This window comes from Cyanistes caeruleus, chromosome 9 (genome assembly GCF_971803275.1).
Source record: "Cyanistes caeruleus chromosome 9, bCyaCae1.hap1.1, whole genome shotgun sequence".
Taxonomy (NCBI): Eukaryota; Metazoa; Chordata; class Aves; order Passeriformes; family Paridae; genus Cyanistes; species Cyanistes caeruleus.
The window spans coordinates 202,833-221,310 of NC_141709.1; the positions used below are offsets into that span (position 1 = coordinate 202,833).

The following is an 18,478-nucleotide window of genomic DNA, read 5'->3' on the forward strand; positions in this document are numbered from 1 at the left end:
AAGATGAGGATGTTAGTCCCATAATTTCATTTTTTTTTTCCCCTGAGGCACTCATGAGAAAGCTCTTTAAAAACACTTTATTCGTGTTCCTGAAGGAATTAATGCCATTGCAAAGGCAGGACACCTCGCTGGGTGGTGCGTGCTCCCGAGGAGCTCCCCTTGAACAGCGAGGTGGAGCTGCCCCGGGGCGCCCCGAAGGCGGCGGGCGGCCGCTGCTGCACCGTCAGGAACCTTCATCCACCGAGGGACAGCGGCGGCCTCTGCCAGGGCCAGGGCAGGGAAGTGAAGCAGGTGCACTTGCAAGTCATACGGGTATTTTTTTAGTCTGGTGAGGAGGGGCAGCTGTCAATTCCCCCTGCTCCCGTCTTAGCGACTGCACCGCCGCCCTTCCTCCGTGCTGCTCCAGCTCTCCCGGGCTTAACTGGGCAGGGTGGCGAAGGCATCTGCCACCCCCGTGAGCCAGCCGAGGAGCAGCCGGGTTCCTCGTTGGCCTCCGGAAGAGAGTAAAGCTAAAATACAAAACCCGCTGTGATCGGGGTGTCCCTTCTTGCGCCGCCCCGCCGGTCTCCCTCATTCCCCTGGGGCGCGGCGGGCCGGAGCCCCACGGAGCTGCTGCGCCGGGGAAGGGAAGGAGGGAGACGCGGGCGCCCAGCTCGGCTCGGGCCCCGCCGCGGCCTCGGGGCCGGCGGAGCGGGGGGCCCGGGCCGGGAGCGCTCCGGGGCTGCGGGACCGGCCGGGCCCAGGCGGGGGCGCCGCGTCCGAACCGGGACCCGCAGCGCTTCCGCAACCGGCGCCGCCCTCCCGCCGCGATGCCGAGCCCGGGACCGAGCCCGATCCGCCCCACGGGGGAGAGGCGGCACCGCCCGGGACCGCAGGGCGGACACCCGCAGGACCCGAACCCCCGCATCCCGGCTCCGGCTGTGGGCTCCGTCACCCGCTTTCGGTCAGCCCCGTCCCGGCATCGCGGCAGGAGGGGGGAGTCGAGTCCCGGCGAGGGAGTGCCCAGTCCCCCCGGCCTTGTCTCAACCCCAATCCGGCCGTGCTCCGCCGCCCCCGAGACCCGCCACCCGGGGCCGGCCGGGGGAGAGGCGGCACCGCTCCGCCGGCGGACACCGGCAGGACTCTGCCCCGCGGCAGACCCCGTCCCGAGCCGCGGCCCCGCCGCAGCGCGCAGGGCTCGGAGCGGAGCCCGCCGGGAGCAGCCCCCGGGCCGGGGCTCGCCCGGCGCCGAGCGAGAGTCCCGGGCCGGCGGCACGGGGGGCGGGGCCGCATGAGGAGCGGGGCCACGGGGCACAGCCCGAGCGCGCCTGGGAACTGCCGGGGGGTCCCTCGGGCGGCGCCGCCTCTCCGTCATCGAGGCGGCATCGGCCTCGGGTCCGGGATCGGTTCCGGGTCCGGGATGGCGGCGGCGATTCCCGCCGCGGAGCCCCCGTGTGGGCCCGGGACCCCGCAGGGCGCCCTCTGGCGGACGCGGAGCGCCCGGTGCGAGCGCGCCGCCCCCGGCGGCCCCGGGACAGCGGCACGAGGGGGGCGAGGCCAAGGAGGGGCGGGGCCGGCTCAGGGGCGGGGGCACGGAGCGCGTGCGCAGCTCGGGACAGCAGAGCGCGTGCGCGGCGCGGGGCCGCCTCAGGTGTGCGGGGCGGGGCCGGCACAGGTGCGAGGGGGGGGGACCGAGGCCACTTAAACACCGGAAGGGCGGCGGCCGCCATTTTCTCCGGGAGGAGCCGGCTGCGGCCGCTCCGGTGAGGCGCTTCTCTCTTTTCTGCTTTTATCTCTCCATTCTGCTTTTATCTCTCCTTCCTGCTTTTATCTCTTCTCTCTGTCTCTTCTCTCTCCTCTGCTTTTATCTCTCCTCTCTGCTTCTTTCTCCTCTCCGCTTTTATCTTTCCTCTCCGCTTTTATCTTTCCTCTCTGCTTTTACCTCTCCGCTTTTATCTCTCCTTTCTCTGCTTCTTTCTCCTCTCTGCTTCTTTCTCCTCTCTGCTTTTATCTCCTCTCTGCTTTTCTCTTCTTTCTGCTTTTCTCTCCTCTCCGTTTCTCTCCTTTCTCTGCTTTTATCTTTCCTTTCTCTGTTTTTCTCTCTCCTTTCTGCTTTTATCTCTCCTTTCTCAGCTTCTCTCCCCTCTCTCCTTCTCTGTTTTTCTCTCTCCTCTCTGCATTTGTCTCTCCTCTCTGCTTTTATCTCTCCTCTCTGTTTTTATCTCTTCTCTCTCTCTCTTCTCTCTCCTCTGCTTTTATCTCTCCTTTCTCTGCTTCTTTCTCCTTTCTGCTTTTATCTCTCCTCTCTGCTTTTATCTCTTCTCTCTATCTCTTCTCTCTCCTCTGCTTTTATATCTCCTTTCTCTGCTTCTTTCTCCTCTCTGCTTTTATCTCTACTTTCTCTGCTTTTATATCTCCTTTCTGCTTTTATCTCTCCTTTCTCTGCTTTTATATCTCCTTTCTGCTTTTATCTCTCCTTTCTCAGCTTCTCTCCCCTCTCTCCTTCTCTGTTTTTCTCTCTCCTCTCTGCTTTTATCTCTCCTCTCTGTTTTTCTCTCCTCTCCTTCTCTCTCCCGTCTCCTTCTCTCCCCTCTCTGCTGTTCTCCCCCGTCTCCCCTCGCACCGCCCGCCCCCCCCTGCCCCCGCCTCTGTTCCTGCTCTGTTCCCTTACAAACCCTGACTCCTGTCTCTGTTCTTCCTTCTCCTTCTCCCTCCATCCTCCCGCCCGTCCCGACCCTGCAGCCTCCCGTTATCCTCGCCTGTGCCCGCTCTTACCCTCCCTGTCCCCCTTCTCCTTCCTCTCTCGTCCTTATCCTTTCCCTCTCTTCCTCATCCTCCTTCTCTCGTCCTTATCCTTTCACTCTCTTCCTCATCCTCCTTCTCTCTTCCTTATCATCCTTCTGTCGTCCTTATCCTTTCCCTCTCTTCCTCATCCTCCTTCTCTCGTCCTTATCCTTTCCCTCTCTTCCTTATCCTTTCCCTCTCTTCCTCATCCTCCTTCTCTCGTCCTTATCCTTTCCCTCTCTTCCTCATCCTCCTTCTCTCGTCCTTATCCTTTCCCTCTCTTCCTCATCCTCCTTCTCTCGTCCTTATCCTCTTTCTCTCGTCCTTATCCTTTCCCTCTCTTCCTCATCCTCCTTCTCTCTTCCTTATCATCCTTCTCTCGTCCTTATCCTTTCCCTCTCTTCCTTATCCTTTTCCTCTCTTCCTCATCCTTTCCCTCTCTTCCTCATCCTCCTTCTCTCGTCTTTATCCTTTCCCTCTCTTCCTCATCCTCCTTCTCTCGTCCTTATCCTTTCACTCTCTTCCTCATCCTCCTTCTCTCTTCCTTATCATCCTTCTGTCGTCCTTATCCTTTCCCTCTCTTCCTCATCCTCCTTCTCTCGTCCTTATCCTTTCCCTCTCTTCCTTATGCTTTCCCTCTCTTCCTCATCCTCCTTCTCTCGTCCTTATCCTTTCCCTCTTCCTCATCCTCCTTCTCTCTTCCTTATCATCCTTCTCTCGTCCTTATCCTTTCCCTCTCTTCCTCATCCTTTCCCTCTCTCGTCCTTACCCTCCTTCTCTCTGTCCCTTTCTGTCTTCCCCCGCAGCCGCGGGGCTCGGGGCGCCGGATAATAAAGCCCCGAGGGCCGGAGCCGGCGCCCCCGGCGGGAATCCCCTCACGGGGCCGGAGCCCGCGGTGCGGGTCCCCCCACGCACAACACGGCCCCACACTGCCGGGTGTCCCCACATCACACTGGGGGCTCCCGGGGGGCTTAGGGTGGGCCCCCTCCTCCGGAGGGGTCTGGGGTGGGGTAGCGAGGGTTGGGGGGCTGCGGGGGGGATTGGGATGGGGGGGTTTGGGAAGGGCCCCCTCGTTAGGAGGGGGTCCCGGGTGGGGGGGGAGGGTTAGGGGGGGTTTAGGGTGGGCCCCCTCCTCTGGAGGGGGTCCTGGGGGGGGTGGGGTGGGGGTTTGGGAAGGGCCCCCTCGTTAGGAGGGGGTCCCGGGTGGGGGGTGGGTTAGGGAGGGCCCCCTCCGGAGGAGGGGGTCCCGGGGAGGGGCGGGGGGCGGGGCCCCCTCCGGAGGGGGGGGCCCGGGGTGGGGGGGGCTGGGGGGCTCCGCCCCCCTAAGCCCCTCCCACTTCGGGCTCTCCCCTCCGGAGGGGGCTCCGCCACCCGGCCCGTCCCCAGGACCCCCTCCTCCGGACCGGGGCCCGGGGGGGGGAGGGGGGGCGGGGTGGGTGGGGGGGAATAGGAGGGGGAGTGCTGTCGTTAGACACAAATGTGCGATTGTGGTGCAGAGTGACGTGACCCGTCCTGCTGCCCCCCCCCACCCACCCCGCCCCCCCTCCCCCCCCGGGCCCCGGTCCGGAGGAGGGGGTCCTGGGGAGGGGCCGGGTGGCGGAGCCCCCTCCGGAGGGGAGGGCCCGAAGTGGGAGGGGCTTAGGGGGGCGGAGCCCCCCAGCCCCCCCCACCCCGGGCCCCCCCCTCCGGAGGGGGCCCCGCCCCCCGCCCCTCCCCGGGACCCCCTCCTCCGGAGGGGGCCCTCCCTAACCCACCCCCCACCCGGGACCCCCTCCTAACGAGGGGGCCCTTCCCAAACCCCCCCCCCCACCCCCCCCAGGACCCCCTCCAGAGGAGGCGGCCCACCCTAAACCCCCCCTAACCCTCCCCCCCCACCCGGGACCCCCTCCTAACGAGGGGGCCCTTCCCAAACCCCCCCATCCCAATCCCCCCCGCAGCCCCCCAACCCTCGCTACCCCACCCCAGACCCCTCCGGAGGAGGGGGCCCACCCTAAGCCCCCCGGGAGCCCCCAGTGTGATGTGGGGACACCCGGCAGTGTGGGGCCGTGTTGTGCGTGGGGGGACCCGCACCGCGGGCTCCGGCCCCGTGAGGGGATTCCCGCCGGGGGCGCCGGCTCCGGCCCTCGGGGCTTTATTATCCGGCGCCCCGAGCCCCGCGGCTGCGGGGGAAGACAGAAAGGGACAGAGAGAAGGAGGATAAGGACGAGAGAGGGAAAGGATGAGGAAGAGAGGGAAAGGATAAGGACGAGAGAAGGATGATAAGGAAGAGAGAAGGAGGATGAGGAAGAGGGAAAGGATAAGGACGAGAGAAGGAGGATGAGGAAGAGAGGGAAAGCATAAGGAAGAGAGGGAAAGGATAAGGACGAGAGAAGGAGGATGAGGAAGAGAGGGAAAGGATAAGGAAGAGAGGGAAAGGATAAGGACGACAGAAGGATGATAAGGAAGAGAGAAGGAGGATGAGGAAGAGAGTGAAAGGATAAGGACGAGAGAAGGAGGATGAGGAAGAGAGGGAAAGGATAAGGACGAGAGAAAGAGGATAAGGACGAGAGAAGGAGGGTGAGGAAAAGAGAAGGAGGATGAGGAAGAGAGGGAAAGGATAAGGAAGAGAGGGAAAGGATAAAGACGAGAGAAGGAGGATGAGGAAGAGAGGGAAAGGATAAGGAAGAGAGGGAAAGGATAAAGACGAGAGAAGGAGGATGAGGAAGAGAGGGAAAGGATAAGGAAGAGAGGGAAAGGATTAGGAAGAGAGGGAAAGGATAAGGAGGAGAGAAGGATGATAAGGAAGAGAGAAGGAGGATGAGGAAGAGAGGGAAAGGATAAGGACGAGAGAAAGAGGATAAGGACGAGAGAAGGAGGATGAGGAAGAGAGGGAAAGGATAAGGACGAGAGAAGGAGGATGATGAAGAGAGGGAAAGGATAAGGACGAGAGAAGGAGGATGAGGAAGAGGGAAAGGATAAGGACGAGAGAAGGAGGATGAGGAAGAGAGGGAAAGGATAAGGAAGAGAGGGAAAGGATAAGGACGAGAGAAGGAGGATGAGGAAGAGAGGGAAAGGATAAGGACGACAGAAGGATGATAAGGAAGAGAGAAGGAGGATGAGGAAGAGAGTGAAAGGATAAGGACGAGAGAAGGAGGATGAGGAAGAGAGGGAAAGGATAAGGACAGAGAGGAAGGAGAAGGGGGACAGGGAGGGTAAGAGCGGGCACAGGCGAGGATAACGGGAGGCTGCAGGGTCGGGACGGGCGGGAGGATGGAGGGAGAAGGAGAAGGAAGAACAGAGACAGGAGTCAGGGTTTGTAAGGGAACAGAGCAGGAACAGAGGCGGGGGCAGGGGGGGGCGGGCGGTGCGAGGGGAGACGGGGGAGAACAGCAGAGAGGGGAGAGAAGGAGACGGGAGAGAGAAGGAGAGGAGAGAAAAACAGAGAGGAGAGATAAAAGCAGAGAGGAGAGACAAATGCAGAGAGGAGAGAGAAAAACAGAGAAGGAGAGAGGGGAGAGAAGCTGAGAAAGGAGAGATAAAAGCAGAAAGGAGAGAGAAAAACAGAGAAAGGAAAGATAAAAGCAGAGAAAGGAGAGAAACGGAGAGGAGAGAAAAGCAGAAAGAAGAGAAAAGCAGAGAGGAGATAAAAGCAGAGAGGAGAAAGAAGCAGAGAGGAGAAAGAAGCAGAGAAAGGAGAGATAAAAGCGGAGAGGTAAAAGCAGAGAGGAAAGATAAAAGCGGAGAGGAAAGATAAAAGCGGAGAGGAGAAAGAAGCAGAGAGGAGAGATAAAAGCAGAGGAGAGAGAAGAGACAGAGAGAAGAGATAAAAGCAGGAAGGAGAGATAAAAGCAGGATGGAGAGATAAAAGCAGAAAAGAGAGAAGCGCCTCACCGGAGCGGCCGCAGCCGGCTCCTCCCGGAGAAAATGGCGGCCGCCGCCCTTCCGGTGTTTAAGTGGCCTCGGTCCCCCCCCTCGCACCTGTGCCGGCCCCGCCCCGCACACCTGAGGCGGCCCCGCGCCGCGCACGCGCTCTGCTGTCCCGAGCTGCGCACGCGCTCCGTGCCCCCGCCCCTGAGCCGGCCCCGCCCCTCCTTGGCCTCGCCCCCCTCGTGCCGCTGTCCCGGGGCCGCCGGGGGCGGCGCGCTCGCACCGGGCGCTCCGCGTCCGCCAGAGGGCGCCCTGCGGGGTCCCGGGCCCACACGGGGGCTCCGCGGCGGGAATCGCCGCCGCCATCCCGGACCCGGAACCGATCCCGGACCCGAGGCCGATGCCGCCTCGATGACGGAGAGGCGGCGCCGCCCGAGGGACCCCCCGGCAGTTCCCAGGCGCGCTCGGGCTGTGCCCCGTGGCCCCGCTCCTCATGCGGCCCCGCCCCCCGTGCCGCCGGCCCGGGACTCTCGCTCGGCGCCGGGCGAGCCCCGGCCCGGGGGCTGCTCCCGGCGGGCTCCGCTCCGAGCCCTGCGCGCTGCGGCGGGGCCGCGGCTCGGGACGGGGTCTGCCGCGGGGCAGAGTCCTGCCGGTGTCCGCCGGCGGAGCGGTGCCGCCTCTCCCCCGGCCGGCCCCGGGTGGCGGGTCTCGGGGGCGGCGGAGCACGGCCGGATTGGGGTTGAGACAAGGCCGGGGGGACTGGGCACTCCCTCGCCGGGACTCGACTCCCCCCTCCTGCCGCGATGCCGGGACGGGGCTGACCGAAAGCGGGTGACGGAGCCCACAGCCGGAGCCGGGATGCGGGGGTTCGGGTCCTGCGGGTGTCCGCCCTGCGGTCCCGGGCGGTGCCGCCTCTCCCCCGTGGGGCGGATCGGGCTCGGTCCCGGGCTCGGCATCGCGGCGGGAGGGCGGCGCCGGCTGCGGGAGCGCTGCGGGTCCCGGTTCGGACGCGGCGCCCCCGCCTGGGCCCGGCCGGTCCCGCAGCCCCGGAGCGCTCCCGGCCCGAGCCCCCCGCTCCGCCGGCCCCGAGGCCGCGGCGGGGCCCGAGCCGAGCTGGGCGCCCGCGTCTCCCTCCTTCCCTTCCCCGGCGCAGCAGCTCCGTGGGGCTCCGGCCCGCCGCGCCCCAGGGGAATGAGGGAGACCGGCGGGGCGGCGCAAGAAGGGACACCCCGATCACAGCGGGTTTTGTATTTTAGCTTTACTCTCTTCCGGAGGCCAACGAGGAACCCGGCTGCTCCTCGGCTGGCTCACGGGGGTGGCAGATGCCTTCGCCACCCTGCCCAGTTAAGCCCGGGAGAGCTGGAGCAGCACGGAGGAAGGGCGGCGGTGCAGTCGCTAAGACGGGAGCAGGGGGAATTGACAGCTGCCCCTCCTCACCAGACTAAAAAAATACCCGTATGACTTGCAAGTGCACCTGCTTCACTTCCCTGGCCCTGGCCCTGGCAGAGGCCGCCGCTGTCCCTCGGTGGATGAAGGTTCCTGACGGTGCAGCAGCGGCCGCCCGCCGCCTTCGGGGCGCCCCGGGGCAGCTCCACCTCGCTGTTCAAGGGGAGCTCCTCGGGAGCACGCACCACCCAGCGAGGTGTCCTGCCTTTGCAATGGCATTAATTCCTTCAGGAACACGAATAAAGTGTTTTTAAAGAGCTTTCTCATGAGTGCCTCAGGGGAAAAAAAAAATGAAATTACGGGACTAACATCCTCATCTTCATTTCTTGTATCAGAGGTGAAGTGTGAAGGCCCAGAGTCTACAATTCACCAAGTGTTCGGGAGGTCCTGGACAGAGGAGTCCATTTTGGGCTACCAAAAGCACTGGGTACTCCATACCTGGTAGAGAGCATCCACCTTGAGAGTAAATCCATCAACTCCGGGCATGCTGCTCACCGAGTGGAACTCGGACAGCTGGGAAGCAAAGTGGGCAGAGTCAAAAGGCACAGCGTGGAAATACTTACCCGTCACTTCTGTCTGGTTTCGGTGCTGGAAAGTCAGAGAAGTGTGGTGAGGGATGCTGTCTGCTTTCCCAAGGGAGGCTGGAAGCCAGAGCCCCACCAAACACCTGTGTCAGGGATCTAGTCCGAATGCCCCATCTCCACACGTACACGTGGGCACCGATTGAGGAACACACTCAAAGGGTGGGGGAAAACTGATCTGGTGTTCACAGCTGGCAGCAGCAGCAGCAGCAGCACAAAACATCCCCCACGGGCTCCCTTCCTCATCCCTTTGCAGCCACCGCCTGCCGGTTGCCAGAGCAAATCCCAAACGGGAAGAAGCAGGAGCAGAGCACTCACCAGGAGGAGGAATCGGTGCTTCAGGTACTTGTGGGGCTGGATGCAGCCGTACTGGGGCCCCTGGTTGTAGACGGTGCCCGTGGGGTCGAAGAGGGGCACGTGGCCAGCCCTGCCTGTGCACAGGTAGACCTTCTCCAGCTGCAGCTTGTAAGCGGCGTTGAGGTTTTGTTCGGGGGGCCAGAGCACGCGCCGGTACAGGATCTGCCCGGGGGGAGGTCGGGACAAAGAGGGGCAGGTGAAATTTCCCAAGCAGGAAAACGCTGCCAGAGCCAAGTGTCCGTGTTCAGAAGGGTTGGGGTTGTTTGGGAAGGGCTCGGTGTGTGGGAGTGACAAAACGCGGTGCCAGAGCACGCTGTTCTTTCACAGGGCTGTAAGATGTCAATTACTGCTGTAGAAGAGGCAAAGCTACACGTGGGTTCTGCCCTTTCCTCTCCAGGGAATGGAAGCTGTGAAAGCAGAAATGCTGGGCACAGGCAGAAGAGGAGAGGTAAATCCTACCCTTGGATAAAGCCCCCTTGTAATCCATTTCTGCCAGAGACCTTTCCGATTTGGTGGGGTCCATTAGAAAAACCTTCTCGTTGTTACAGAGCTGAAACTCTGTGTTCAGGGAGTAAACAACTGGAAGTGGGCGGTTTGTCTGCCGGAAGGCGATCGGGATCAAAAACCTGCAACTGGGACAAGGAAGGAAACAAAGGGGAGATGAGGTTTGGACGGGTGTGCACCCCAAAGGGGCCGAGCCTGCCCTCCTGCCCTCTTACCGCTCGGGAGCGTGAGCCGGGCAGGGCAGGGCAGGGGCTTGGCTCCAGGCTCTGCCCACGGCGGCGTGAGCTGCACCGTGCAGGGCATCAGGAAGATGGTGTATCCTCCAGAGTAATCCTTCCTGGGAACAGACAGAAGACCCTGCAGCCACCAAGCACAGCTCAAAGCCCTTCACCCAGGGCAGCACCTCTCCCTTGCCCCAGCAATGTCATCCAGCAGTCCCCGAGGGACAAGTGTGACTCTGGGATCAGTCTATCCACAGGCCGCACTGCTGGAAACATTCCTTTCCAAGAGGCTGAGCTGATTTTTCTCGCAGTACAACGGTGCTCCAGCTCTGACCAAGCTCCTGAGCATTCCGTGCTATTGCTGGCGTGGCTGCTGGAGGGGTGCCAGGGAGAACGTGCTGCTGTGGGGGAAGCTGCTGGAGGGGACTGCACCCCCAGCCCTCACCTGTTGTAGGAGCTGGTTGCTCTCCAGAGCTGGTAGGGAGAATCAAAAGTCTGAGCGCTCCACAGCAGCTGCAGGGCAAATTCGATGCCTCCCAGGTGCTCTGGAGTTACCAAAGAGGACCTGACACCTGGCAGGCTGTGGTGCTCCATGACAAACAGCCCTGGGGGAGGACAAGGAGGTGACGGGAGGCAGAGCGCGGAGAGGCCCCACCTCGCAGGGGCAGAGGGGCTCCCGGCGGGGACGGGGACTCGTTCCGCTGCCTGTGCCGTCAGAGCAGAGCTCTGTGTGACCCTGCTCTGTGTCCCTGCCAGGATCGCTGCCCTCACCTCTGAACTTGGCCTGCGTCTTGAACTCGATGACCGGCCGGCCGTCCTCGCGGATGTAGATGGGGATTATCTGCAGGCAGGCCGAGAGCGCGCTGTCCGTCTGGATCCCTGCAAGGACAGCAAGCGCCACTGGGAGCCCACACAGCACCCTCGCTCTCCTCTGCTGGGCTCTGCCAGCCCCAGAAGCGCTTGGGACACCTCCACAAGGCAGGGTTCAGCTGGGATCAGCCTCCAGTGAGCCAGCTGCACGCTCCCTCCGTCAGCCACCGGCTGCCTAAGCCCCCCGCAAGCACAGAGGAAGGCAATATTCCGAGTTCCCCGCTCCCTCAGGACTCTGGGGGCAGTGCAGGAGCTAAGGGGAAAACATGAAGGAACCACTTCTTCCATAGCCCTTGGAGCGCCTCAGGCTCACCTGTCCTCCAGAGAACGGTGTCGTAGAAGAAGGAGAACTCCATCTCGCTGCGGTGCTCCGGGGAAGCCCAGCCCCTCGGTGCCGTCACACAGATGTAGGACACGTAGAGAGGGACGTGGACTGTCAGGAAGGACTGAGCAGAGTCCCTTGCCTGGCAATAAAACCCCAGAAAGGGGGTTATGCGCCTTGCAGTGAAGTCAGAGGTGACTCTGGACGTTTTTTACGTGCAGGTACCTCAGACAAACCGGCGTTGTAATGCGGGGGCAGTGCTAAGGCTCCCTGGGACCATGGGACAAAGGAACTCTGGGCACAATTTCACCTCAAAACCCCCCTGATTTCCAAGGCTGTGAATTAAAAATGAGCAATTCTGCTTGCTCAGGCCTCCCAGAGCTCTCCATTTATTATCTGCAGAGTGCAGCTGTACTTTGCAGGCCCTGGAGAATTCGAGGAGATGTTCCAGCCTGGCTGGGGCCAGGCTCCACATGCTCCACTGGGCAGTTTCTCCGGCCAGGCGGCTCCTCTGGGTTTGTGCAAACAATTGGAGCTATAAAAGGAAACTTCATGAACTAGTTCCAGGCTGGCAGGAATTAAGAGAGATGATGCTGGTCCAAGCAATTTAATGGGAGAGCCTGGGGGAGATGGAGTGGGCTGCACGTGGATAACGCAGCCAGGAGAGGACAGTGAGACACCCCAAACAGGGAAAGCCACTCGTTTCTAGAGGAACATTTTTGGCTTCTGGTCTCTTAATTAGGGAATGAGCCAAAATATCCCATGTTGTGGAGCATGGCCTGAGCCGCCTCTGCTCATTTCTATTGGCCGAGAACACAGTCAAACTTTTAAAAGAGAGCCCAGCTGAGAACGTTTTGTATTTCCAGTACGGCCCTACATTAAAAAAAACAGTATTTTCCAGGCACTCTGAAGATTTAGAGAATAAAATAAATGGAAAATGAATGAAATGGAAAATAAATGAAATAAATGCACACAGCACTGTTTTCTTCCAGGTGAGGGTGGGGGGAAAGCCACGCTCCACCTGTGCAGGGCAGAGCAGCAGCTCCACACACGGCAGAGCTGTGCCTGAGAACTGAGAGAGATCTGGGATACCTGGAGAGCTCTGGATGGGCCTCTCACCTGGAAGTCAGCGGTGACAGAGCCCCCACAGACATCAGTTAACTCGGTCATGTCGTAATAAGCGTCGAAGGTCCAGATGCAGCTCTTGAGGTTGAGGTGCTGGTACAGCTGGATGCTCTTGGGCTCCCTCACCGCGGGCTCCAGCTGGTAGGGGCGGTCGTAGCCCGGGCCCAGCACGAAGCTGTCCTGGGTCACCTCGTCTAGGAACCCTGCCTCTGAGGGAGAGAAGTCAGGACACTGATCCCTCCCCATTTGAAACAGCCCGAGACCAAGAATGGAGGCCTTGTTTCCTAATTATCGCCACCTTTATAACCAGCGCTCGCCTGCCCCTGCAATACACAGGCACAGGGAGGGAGCTGCAGTTATTTACACAACAGAACAAGTAACATACCAAATTAAACACCCAGCACTATACCTCACTTTTGGAAACAAAAGCTGGGCAGACACTTTAGTGTGCAAAACCCCTGTAAGAATAAAACCTGCTTTAAATATCTTAGGCATCAAGCCACAGACACGCCTATGAAATTCAGTGCAGCAGTGACAAAAAAAGGAATTATTTCCTTAACCTGTGAATAATCACCTCTAAGATTCTGTGATGCAGTTGCCACTGCACACAGCCACAAGCGGCCTTTTTATTAACAGGCAAAAGAACAAAGGAATCCCAGTTTATCCCTTCTGGTCTGCAAAGAAACAGAGACGGGAGAGATGCTTCTCAGAGGAGCATGGTAAAAAGACACATGGTGTAGAATATGGAACAGCTGGTGGTTCAGCATCTCTTCCACTGCAAGATCCAGGGGATAGCTGATGATACCTTGGAGGCAGGAGTCACAAAAGCTGCCGGAGAGGGAAGACAAAGGAGCTCAACCCTATCTGCTCTTAGGTTTTAGCACTGTGACCTTTACCTTAACTTACAGTTAAGTGTTTCTGACAGTGTAAATCCCTTTTGTTTTGATTTTAACAGAGTGCAAGAATTCAGTGATGAAGTAACAGTGGCATACAGCCTTTCATTTCCCCTGGTCCTCTCACCCAGCAATGAGGTCTCACAACAACAATACAACAATGAATAGTTATAGAAGGTAACTCACTGCGCTGAAGAGTCCTTCAGAAGGATGGGAGCCACAACTGAGGCAGATCCTTGGACAGATAAGCCAGAGGTGCTTAGGCCTCGTGTTTCCCCCTTACCCCAGAACCAGCCCCAAAAGGGGAACACAAAGTTCACAGGCTTCTCTTTGAAATTAACGCCATATAAAGAACAAAACATCCTAAAAAAGCTACATGTCATACAAATAAACCGGCTACCTTCTCTATGCCTTGAATCTATTTTTTTTCCCCCCTGTGTTCCTCCTTTCCATCCTTCTGCGTAGCCTTGTAGCAGATAAATCTGTTCAATAAAGGGCCCAGCTGACTGTGAGCAGAAGGCAAAGCAGAGGATTTGTCAGCATGAAAACCCACACTGCAAAGATGAACGAGCATCAGGGGCAGTTAAAAATCTGCTAGAAATTAGTGCTAATGTCACACTACCCTCTCTTCCCTGTTTTCCATATCCAAAAGGAAAGGAAGTTGTGCCTGAGCCAGAAAAGCTAAAAGGGTCGGGCAATGTGCTCACCTGCCATCCCACACAGCTGGGTGTGACTTAATGCACCAAACACAAGGGAATCGTTGCCAGCTGGGCAATAGACACCACGAAGCACACAGCTTTTCCGTGCTGTCAGCAGCTGCAAGGGGAGGATTGCCTCCCAGAAACATACCAAAACAATGAAAATAAAAAAAATATACAAATTAACATCTATTTCCACCACACATGTTTAAATTTATATACTATATTCATTTATATATGACAAGCAATATATAAAGTATCAAAATAAATTATTTTAACGTGTATACGTATGTTATTATATATTAAATATATTACATACATTTTAATGATATATATTCATTATGTATATAATACATATATAAAATAAATATATATAACATATCTATTAAATATAAATCTGTTTGTATATATTGGCATTACTTCTATTTCTTTACTTTTCTGGTTGCACATACGTCTATATCTTTATATACTTAATATACATTTCTATGTTTTTATTTTTGTTGTATTTATTTAAAAGCCCCGAAGCTAACCTAATAAAAACCAAACAGTCCCTTTATCTTAAACGGTATTTAAAAATATTTTAATATATATTTTTTATCATATTTATATACCTTCTTGATATACAAAACACATAACATATCCTAAAAGATATCATATTGCCATCTATACGTACAGAAATCATATTATAGATTATAAATCAACATATATGTATATATTTCTATTACTTATTTTTACGCCTACATATATATATATATTTTTTTCTCTATATATTTATAGATATATAGATTTGTATATATTTTTCTTTATATATTCATTCTTTCAATATTTTATTTATTTGTATTTTTCCTATTTATCTAAAAGCCCTGCCTCTAACTAAATAAAAACCAAGCAGCCCCTTTTTCTTCAATATTTTTTAATATCTATTTTGATCATCTTTATACTTACAAATATATACTCGGTTGATAAGCTGCCCCAGCCCCGGCCCCCGCTCTCACCGTTCCGACACACAGAGCAGCCGCCTCCTCGGGCTGCTTCGGTCCCGGGGCCGGGGAGCGACCGTTGGGTCCCGATGCCATTGGGGTTTCCGCCATTTCACGGGGGGGGGCCGAGGGGGAGAGAACGGAGCGAGAGCAGCGGCGGCGAGGTACGGGTCGTCGCGAGTGCCAGAAGCCCCAGAACGCGGCCGCGGCAAGGACCCCGGCAGAGAGAGGCGTCTTCACCGCTGCCTGTCGGCGCCCGACCTGCTGGCGCCCGGCCCCGGCGCCGCCGAGCGCACAGCCCGTGTCCGCACGGCCGGAAAAGCCGCGGAAAATTGCGCCGGAGCGGCGTCGGCGCCGGGGAGTTTGTCAGGCAGTAAATCGCACGCACCCACCGCCCGGGGGTCCTTCCATTTTCCCGCCTTTTTGGCCGCCATCCTTGGGAGGTCAAGCCGGCCACGACCGGGCAGCCATCTTGTGCGTGGCGTGACGTCACTTCCGCCCTTCCTCGCCGCCATCTTTGTTGTGGCTGAAGCCACTTCCGGCTGTGCGGCCATCTTTGTTGAGGCAAGATTAAGGCCCCCGCTGCTCTCAACGCGTCTGTCTAACTTACTTGCCTGACCGAAAAACCTGCCGACGCCGACCGACTCCGAGCACTCCGCCCGATTGTCCGCCGCCTTTCCCGGGGCGAGGACGATGGCGGCGGGGCGCAGCGGCTCCGTAGCTGGGCGGCGCCCGCACCTGCGGCGGCAGGCATTGGAGCCAACGCCTCTGCCGGGGTCCTCCCGGCCGGCTCCGGAGTGGGGGGGGGCCCGACGCTGCTCGGCTCGGCTCGGCTCTTTCCGTCCTGCTTCGGCTCGGCTCTTTCCGTCCCACTTCGGCTCGGTTCGGCCCCCTCCGCTTCGGATCGGCTCGGCCCTGCTCGGCCCCCGCTCGGCCCGGCCCCGCCCGCCTCGGCGCACAGCTGCAGTACCGCTCTGTGCCCACACGGCGGCAGCACTGCCGCACAGCTCAGCCCGCGGCGGGCGGGGGGGCGCCCCTGCACGTGCAGAGAAGCGAGGCAAGAAACCACGTGTGCAACCCCCTTCCAAAAACTCTTCTCCGAGGAACGCCCCAAAACCCACCCCCCATCGAAACTTAGCAAGCCCTGCCTCTAACCAAATAAAAAACAAAATACCCCTTCACTTAAATGTAATTAATATTTATTTCTATCAAATTGAGCTATATTTATACACATAGATATAATGCATAATCAATATAAAAATATATGAACGTCTATCCATATATTTTTCAAATTGAATATTAATCCACTTGTCTAGTTTTAGATTACTTGGTTTTTTTTGGTTTTTATTTAAAATTACATATATATATATCTCCCTATATTTATTCCTTTATTATAGACCTGTATATTTTCATTTCTATATTAATCATTTAAAAGCCCTGCCTCTAAGCCTCTAACCAAATCGAAAAACAATTAAACCCTTGTTTTAAATGTTTTTAATATCTATTTCTATTATACTGATTTTCTATATTTGTACGAACAGATATAATGCATAACAGATATTAAAGTACATTACCTATCTGTATATCTATCTGTATAGCTTTCATACTGATCATTAATTAACTTGTCCAGCTTTGGATTACTGGTATTTATTTCTTTTTTATGGCTCTATCTATCTATCTATCTATCTATCTATCTATCTATCTATCTATCTATCTCCCTATATTTATTTCTTTATTATAGATGTGTATATTTTCATTTCTATATTATTCATTTAAATGCCATGCCTCTATCCAAATAAAAAACAAAAAGCCCCTACATTTAAATATTTGTAATATTTATTTCTATCATATTGATCTTCTTTATCTATACACATAGAAATCAGACATAACTAATATTAAAATATATTATATTAGCATCTATCCATAGAGTTTTCATACTGAATATTAATCGATTTTTCTAGATTTAGATTATCTGTACTTATTTATTTTTTATGGCTCTCTCTCTCCCTGTCTCTATATCTCCCTATATCTATTTCTTTATTATAGATGTGTATATTTTCATTTCTATATTATTCACTTAAATGCCATGCCTGTAACCAAATAAAAACCAGTAATTCCCTTGATTGAAAGATTTAAAATACCTATTTCTATAATATTGATTTTCTTTATTTATACACACAGAGATATAATGCACAACAGATATTAAAATACATTACCATCTATCCGTATATTTTTCATATTGAATATTAACCAGCTTGTCTAGATATAGATAATTTGTGTTTATTTCTTTTTTATGGCTGTATCTCTTTATCTCTCTCTCTCTCTTTCTCTCTCTCTTTCTCTCTATCTATCTATCTATCTATCTATCTATCTATCTATCTATCTATCTATCTATCTCTCTCACTACATATATTTCTTTCTTATAGATGTGTATATTTTCATTTCTATATTATTCATTTAAATGCCATGCCTTTAATTAAATAAAAAAAGAAAAGCGCCTTGTTTAAAAAAATTAATATATTTTTCTAAAATATTGATCTTCTATATTTATACACACAGATACAATGCATAACAGATATTAAAGTACATTACAATCTATCTATATAATTTTCATACTGATCATTAATTTACTTGTCCAGATTTGTATTACTGGTATTTATTTCTTCTTTTATGGCTCGCTCTCTCTATCTATCTATCTATCTCTCTGTCTATCTATCTATCTATCTATCTATCTATCTATCTATCTATCTATCTATCTATCTACCTATCTATCTATCTATCTATCTATCTACCTACCTATCTATCTATATATCTCCCTATCTATATATCTCCATATCTATCACCCTATACACATTTCTTTATTATAGATGTGTATATTTTGATTTCTATATTATTCATTTAAATGCCATGCCTCTATACAAATAAAAAACAAAAAGCCCCTACATTTAAATATTTGTAATATTTATTTCTATCACATTGATCTTCTTTATCTATACACATAGATATCAGACATAATTGATATTAAAATATATTATATTAGCATCTATCCATATAGTTTTCATACTGAATATTAATCGACTTTTCTAGATTTAGATTATCTGTATTTACTTTTTTTTTATGGCTCTATCTCTATATATATATATCTCCCTATATCTATTTCTTTATTATAGATATGTATATTTTCATTTCTATATTATTCACTTAAATGCCATGCCTGTTACCAAATAAAAACCAGTAATTCCCTTGATTGAAGGATTTATAATATCTCTTTCTATAATATTGATTTTCTTTATTTATACACACAGAGATATAATGCACAACAGATATTAAAATACATTACCATCTATCCGTATATTTTTCATATTGAATATTAACCAGCTTGTCTAGATATAGATAATTTGTGTTTATTTCTTTTTTATGGCTGTATCTCTCTATCTCTCTTTCTATCTATCTATCTATCTATCTATCTATCTATCTATCTATCTATCTATTTATCTATCTATCTATCTATCTATCTATCTATCTATCTCACTACATATATTTCTTTATTATAGATGTGTATATTTTCATTTCTATATTATTCATTTAAATGCCATGCCTTTAATTAAATAAAAAAAGAAAAGCCCCTTGTTTAAAAAAATTAATATATTTTTCTAAAATATTGATCTTCTATATTTATACACACAGATACAATGCATAACAGATATTAATGTACATTACAATCTATCTATATAGTTTTCATACTGATCATTAATTTACTTGTCCAGATTTGGATTACTGGTATTTAATTCTTCTTTTATGGCTCTATCTATCTATCTATCTATCTATCTATCTATCTATCTATCTATCTATCTATCTATCTCCCTATCTAT

General features: G+C 53.6%; 2 protein-coding genes across 6 annotated transcripts; both read right to left on the minus strand.

Moving 5' to 3' along the window:
- Positions 1-7,852: 7,852 nt before the first annotated feature.
- Positions 7,853-9,480, minus strand: LOC147651407 (extracellular matrix organizing protein FRAS1-like). Its single transcript, XM_086841930.1, has 3 exons — positions 9,364-9,480; positions 8,955-9,155; positions 7,853-8,568 (listed from the first exon to the last, which is right to left on the minus strand). Exons 1-3 carry the CDS (start codon positions 9,478-9,480, stop codon positions 8,467-8,469), a joined length of 420 nt encoding a protein of 139 aa, XP_086698056.1. The 3' UTR covers positions 7,853-8,466.
- LOC147651408 (extracellular matrix organizing protein FRAS1-like) lies at positions 7,853-15,492 on the minus strand. 5 transcript variants are annotated; one of them, XR_015273860.1, is made up of 9 exons: positions 14,572-15,492; positions 13,636-13,744; positions 12,030-12,244; positions 10,902-11,052; positions 10,490-10,597; positions 10,164-10,323; positions 9,713-9,834; positions 8,619-9,625; positions 7,853-8,493 (listed from the first exon to the last, which is right to left on the minus strand). XR_015273860.1 is itself a non-coding variant. In XM_086842073.1 (8 exons), the coding sequence occupies exons 2-8, from the start codon at positions 13,640-13,642 to the stop codon at positions 9,612-9,614; spliced, it is 777 nt and encodes a 258-aa protein (XP_086698199.1). In that variant the 5' UTR covers positions 13,643-13,744; positions 14,572-15,492; the 3' UTR covers positions 7,853-9,611. The 5 variants fall into 5 exon arrangements, 3 of the variants coding, with proteins under 3 accessions (XP_086698199.1, XP_086698198.1, XP_086698200.1); XR_015273859.1 differs by having other exon boundaries at positions 13,636-13,762; positions 14,572-14,800; XM_086842073.1 differs by having other exon boundaries at positions 7,853-9,625.
- Positions 15,493-18,478: the final 2,986 nt, after the last annotated feature.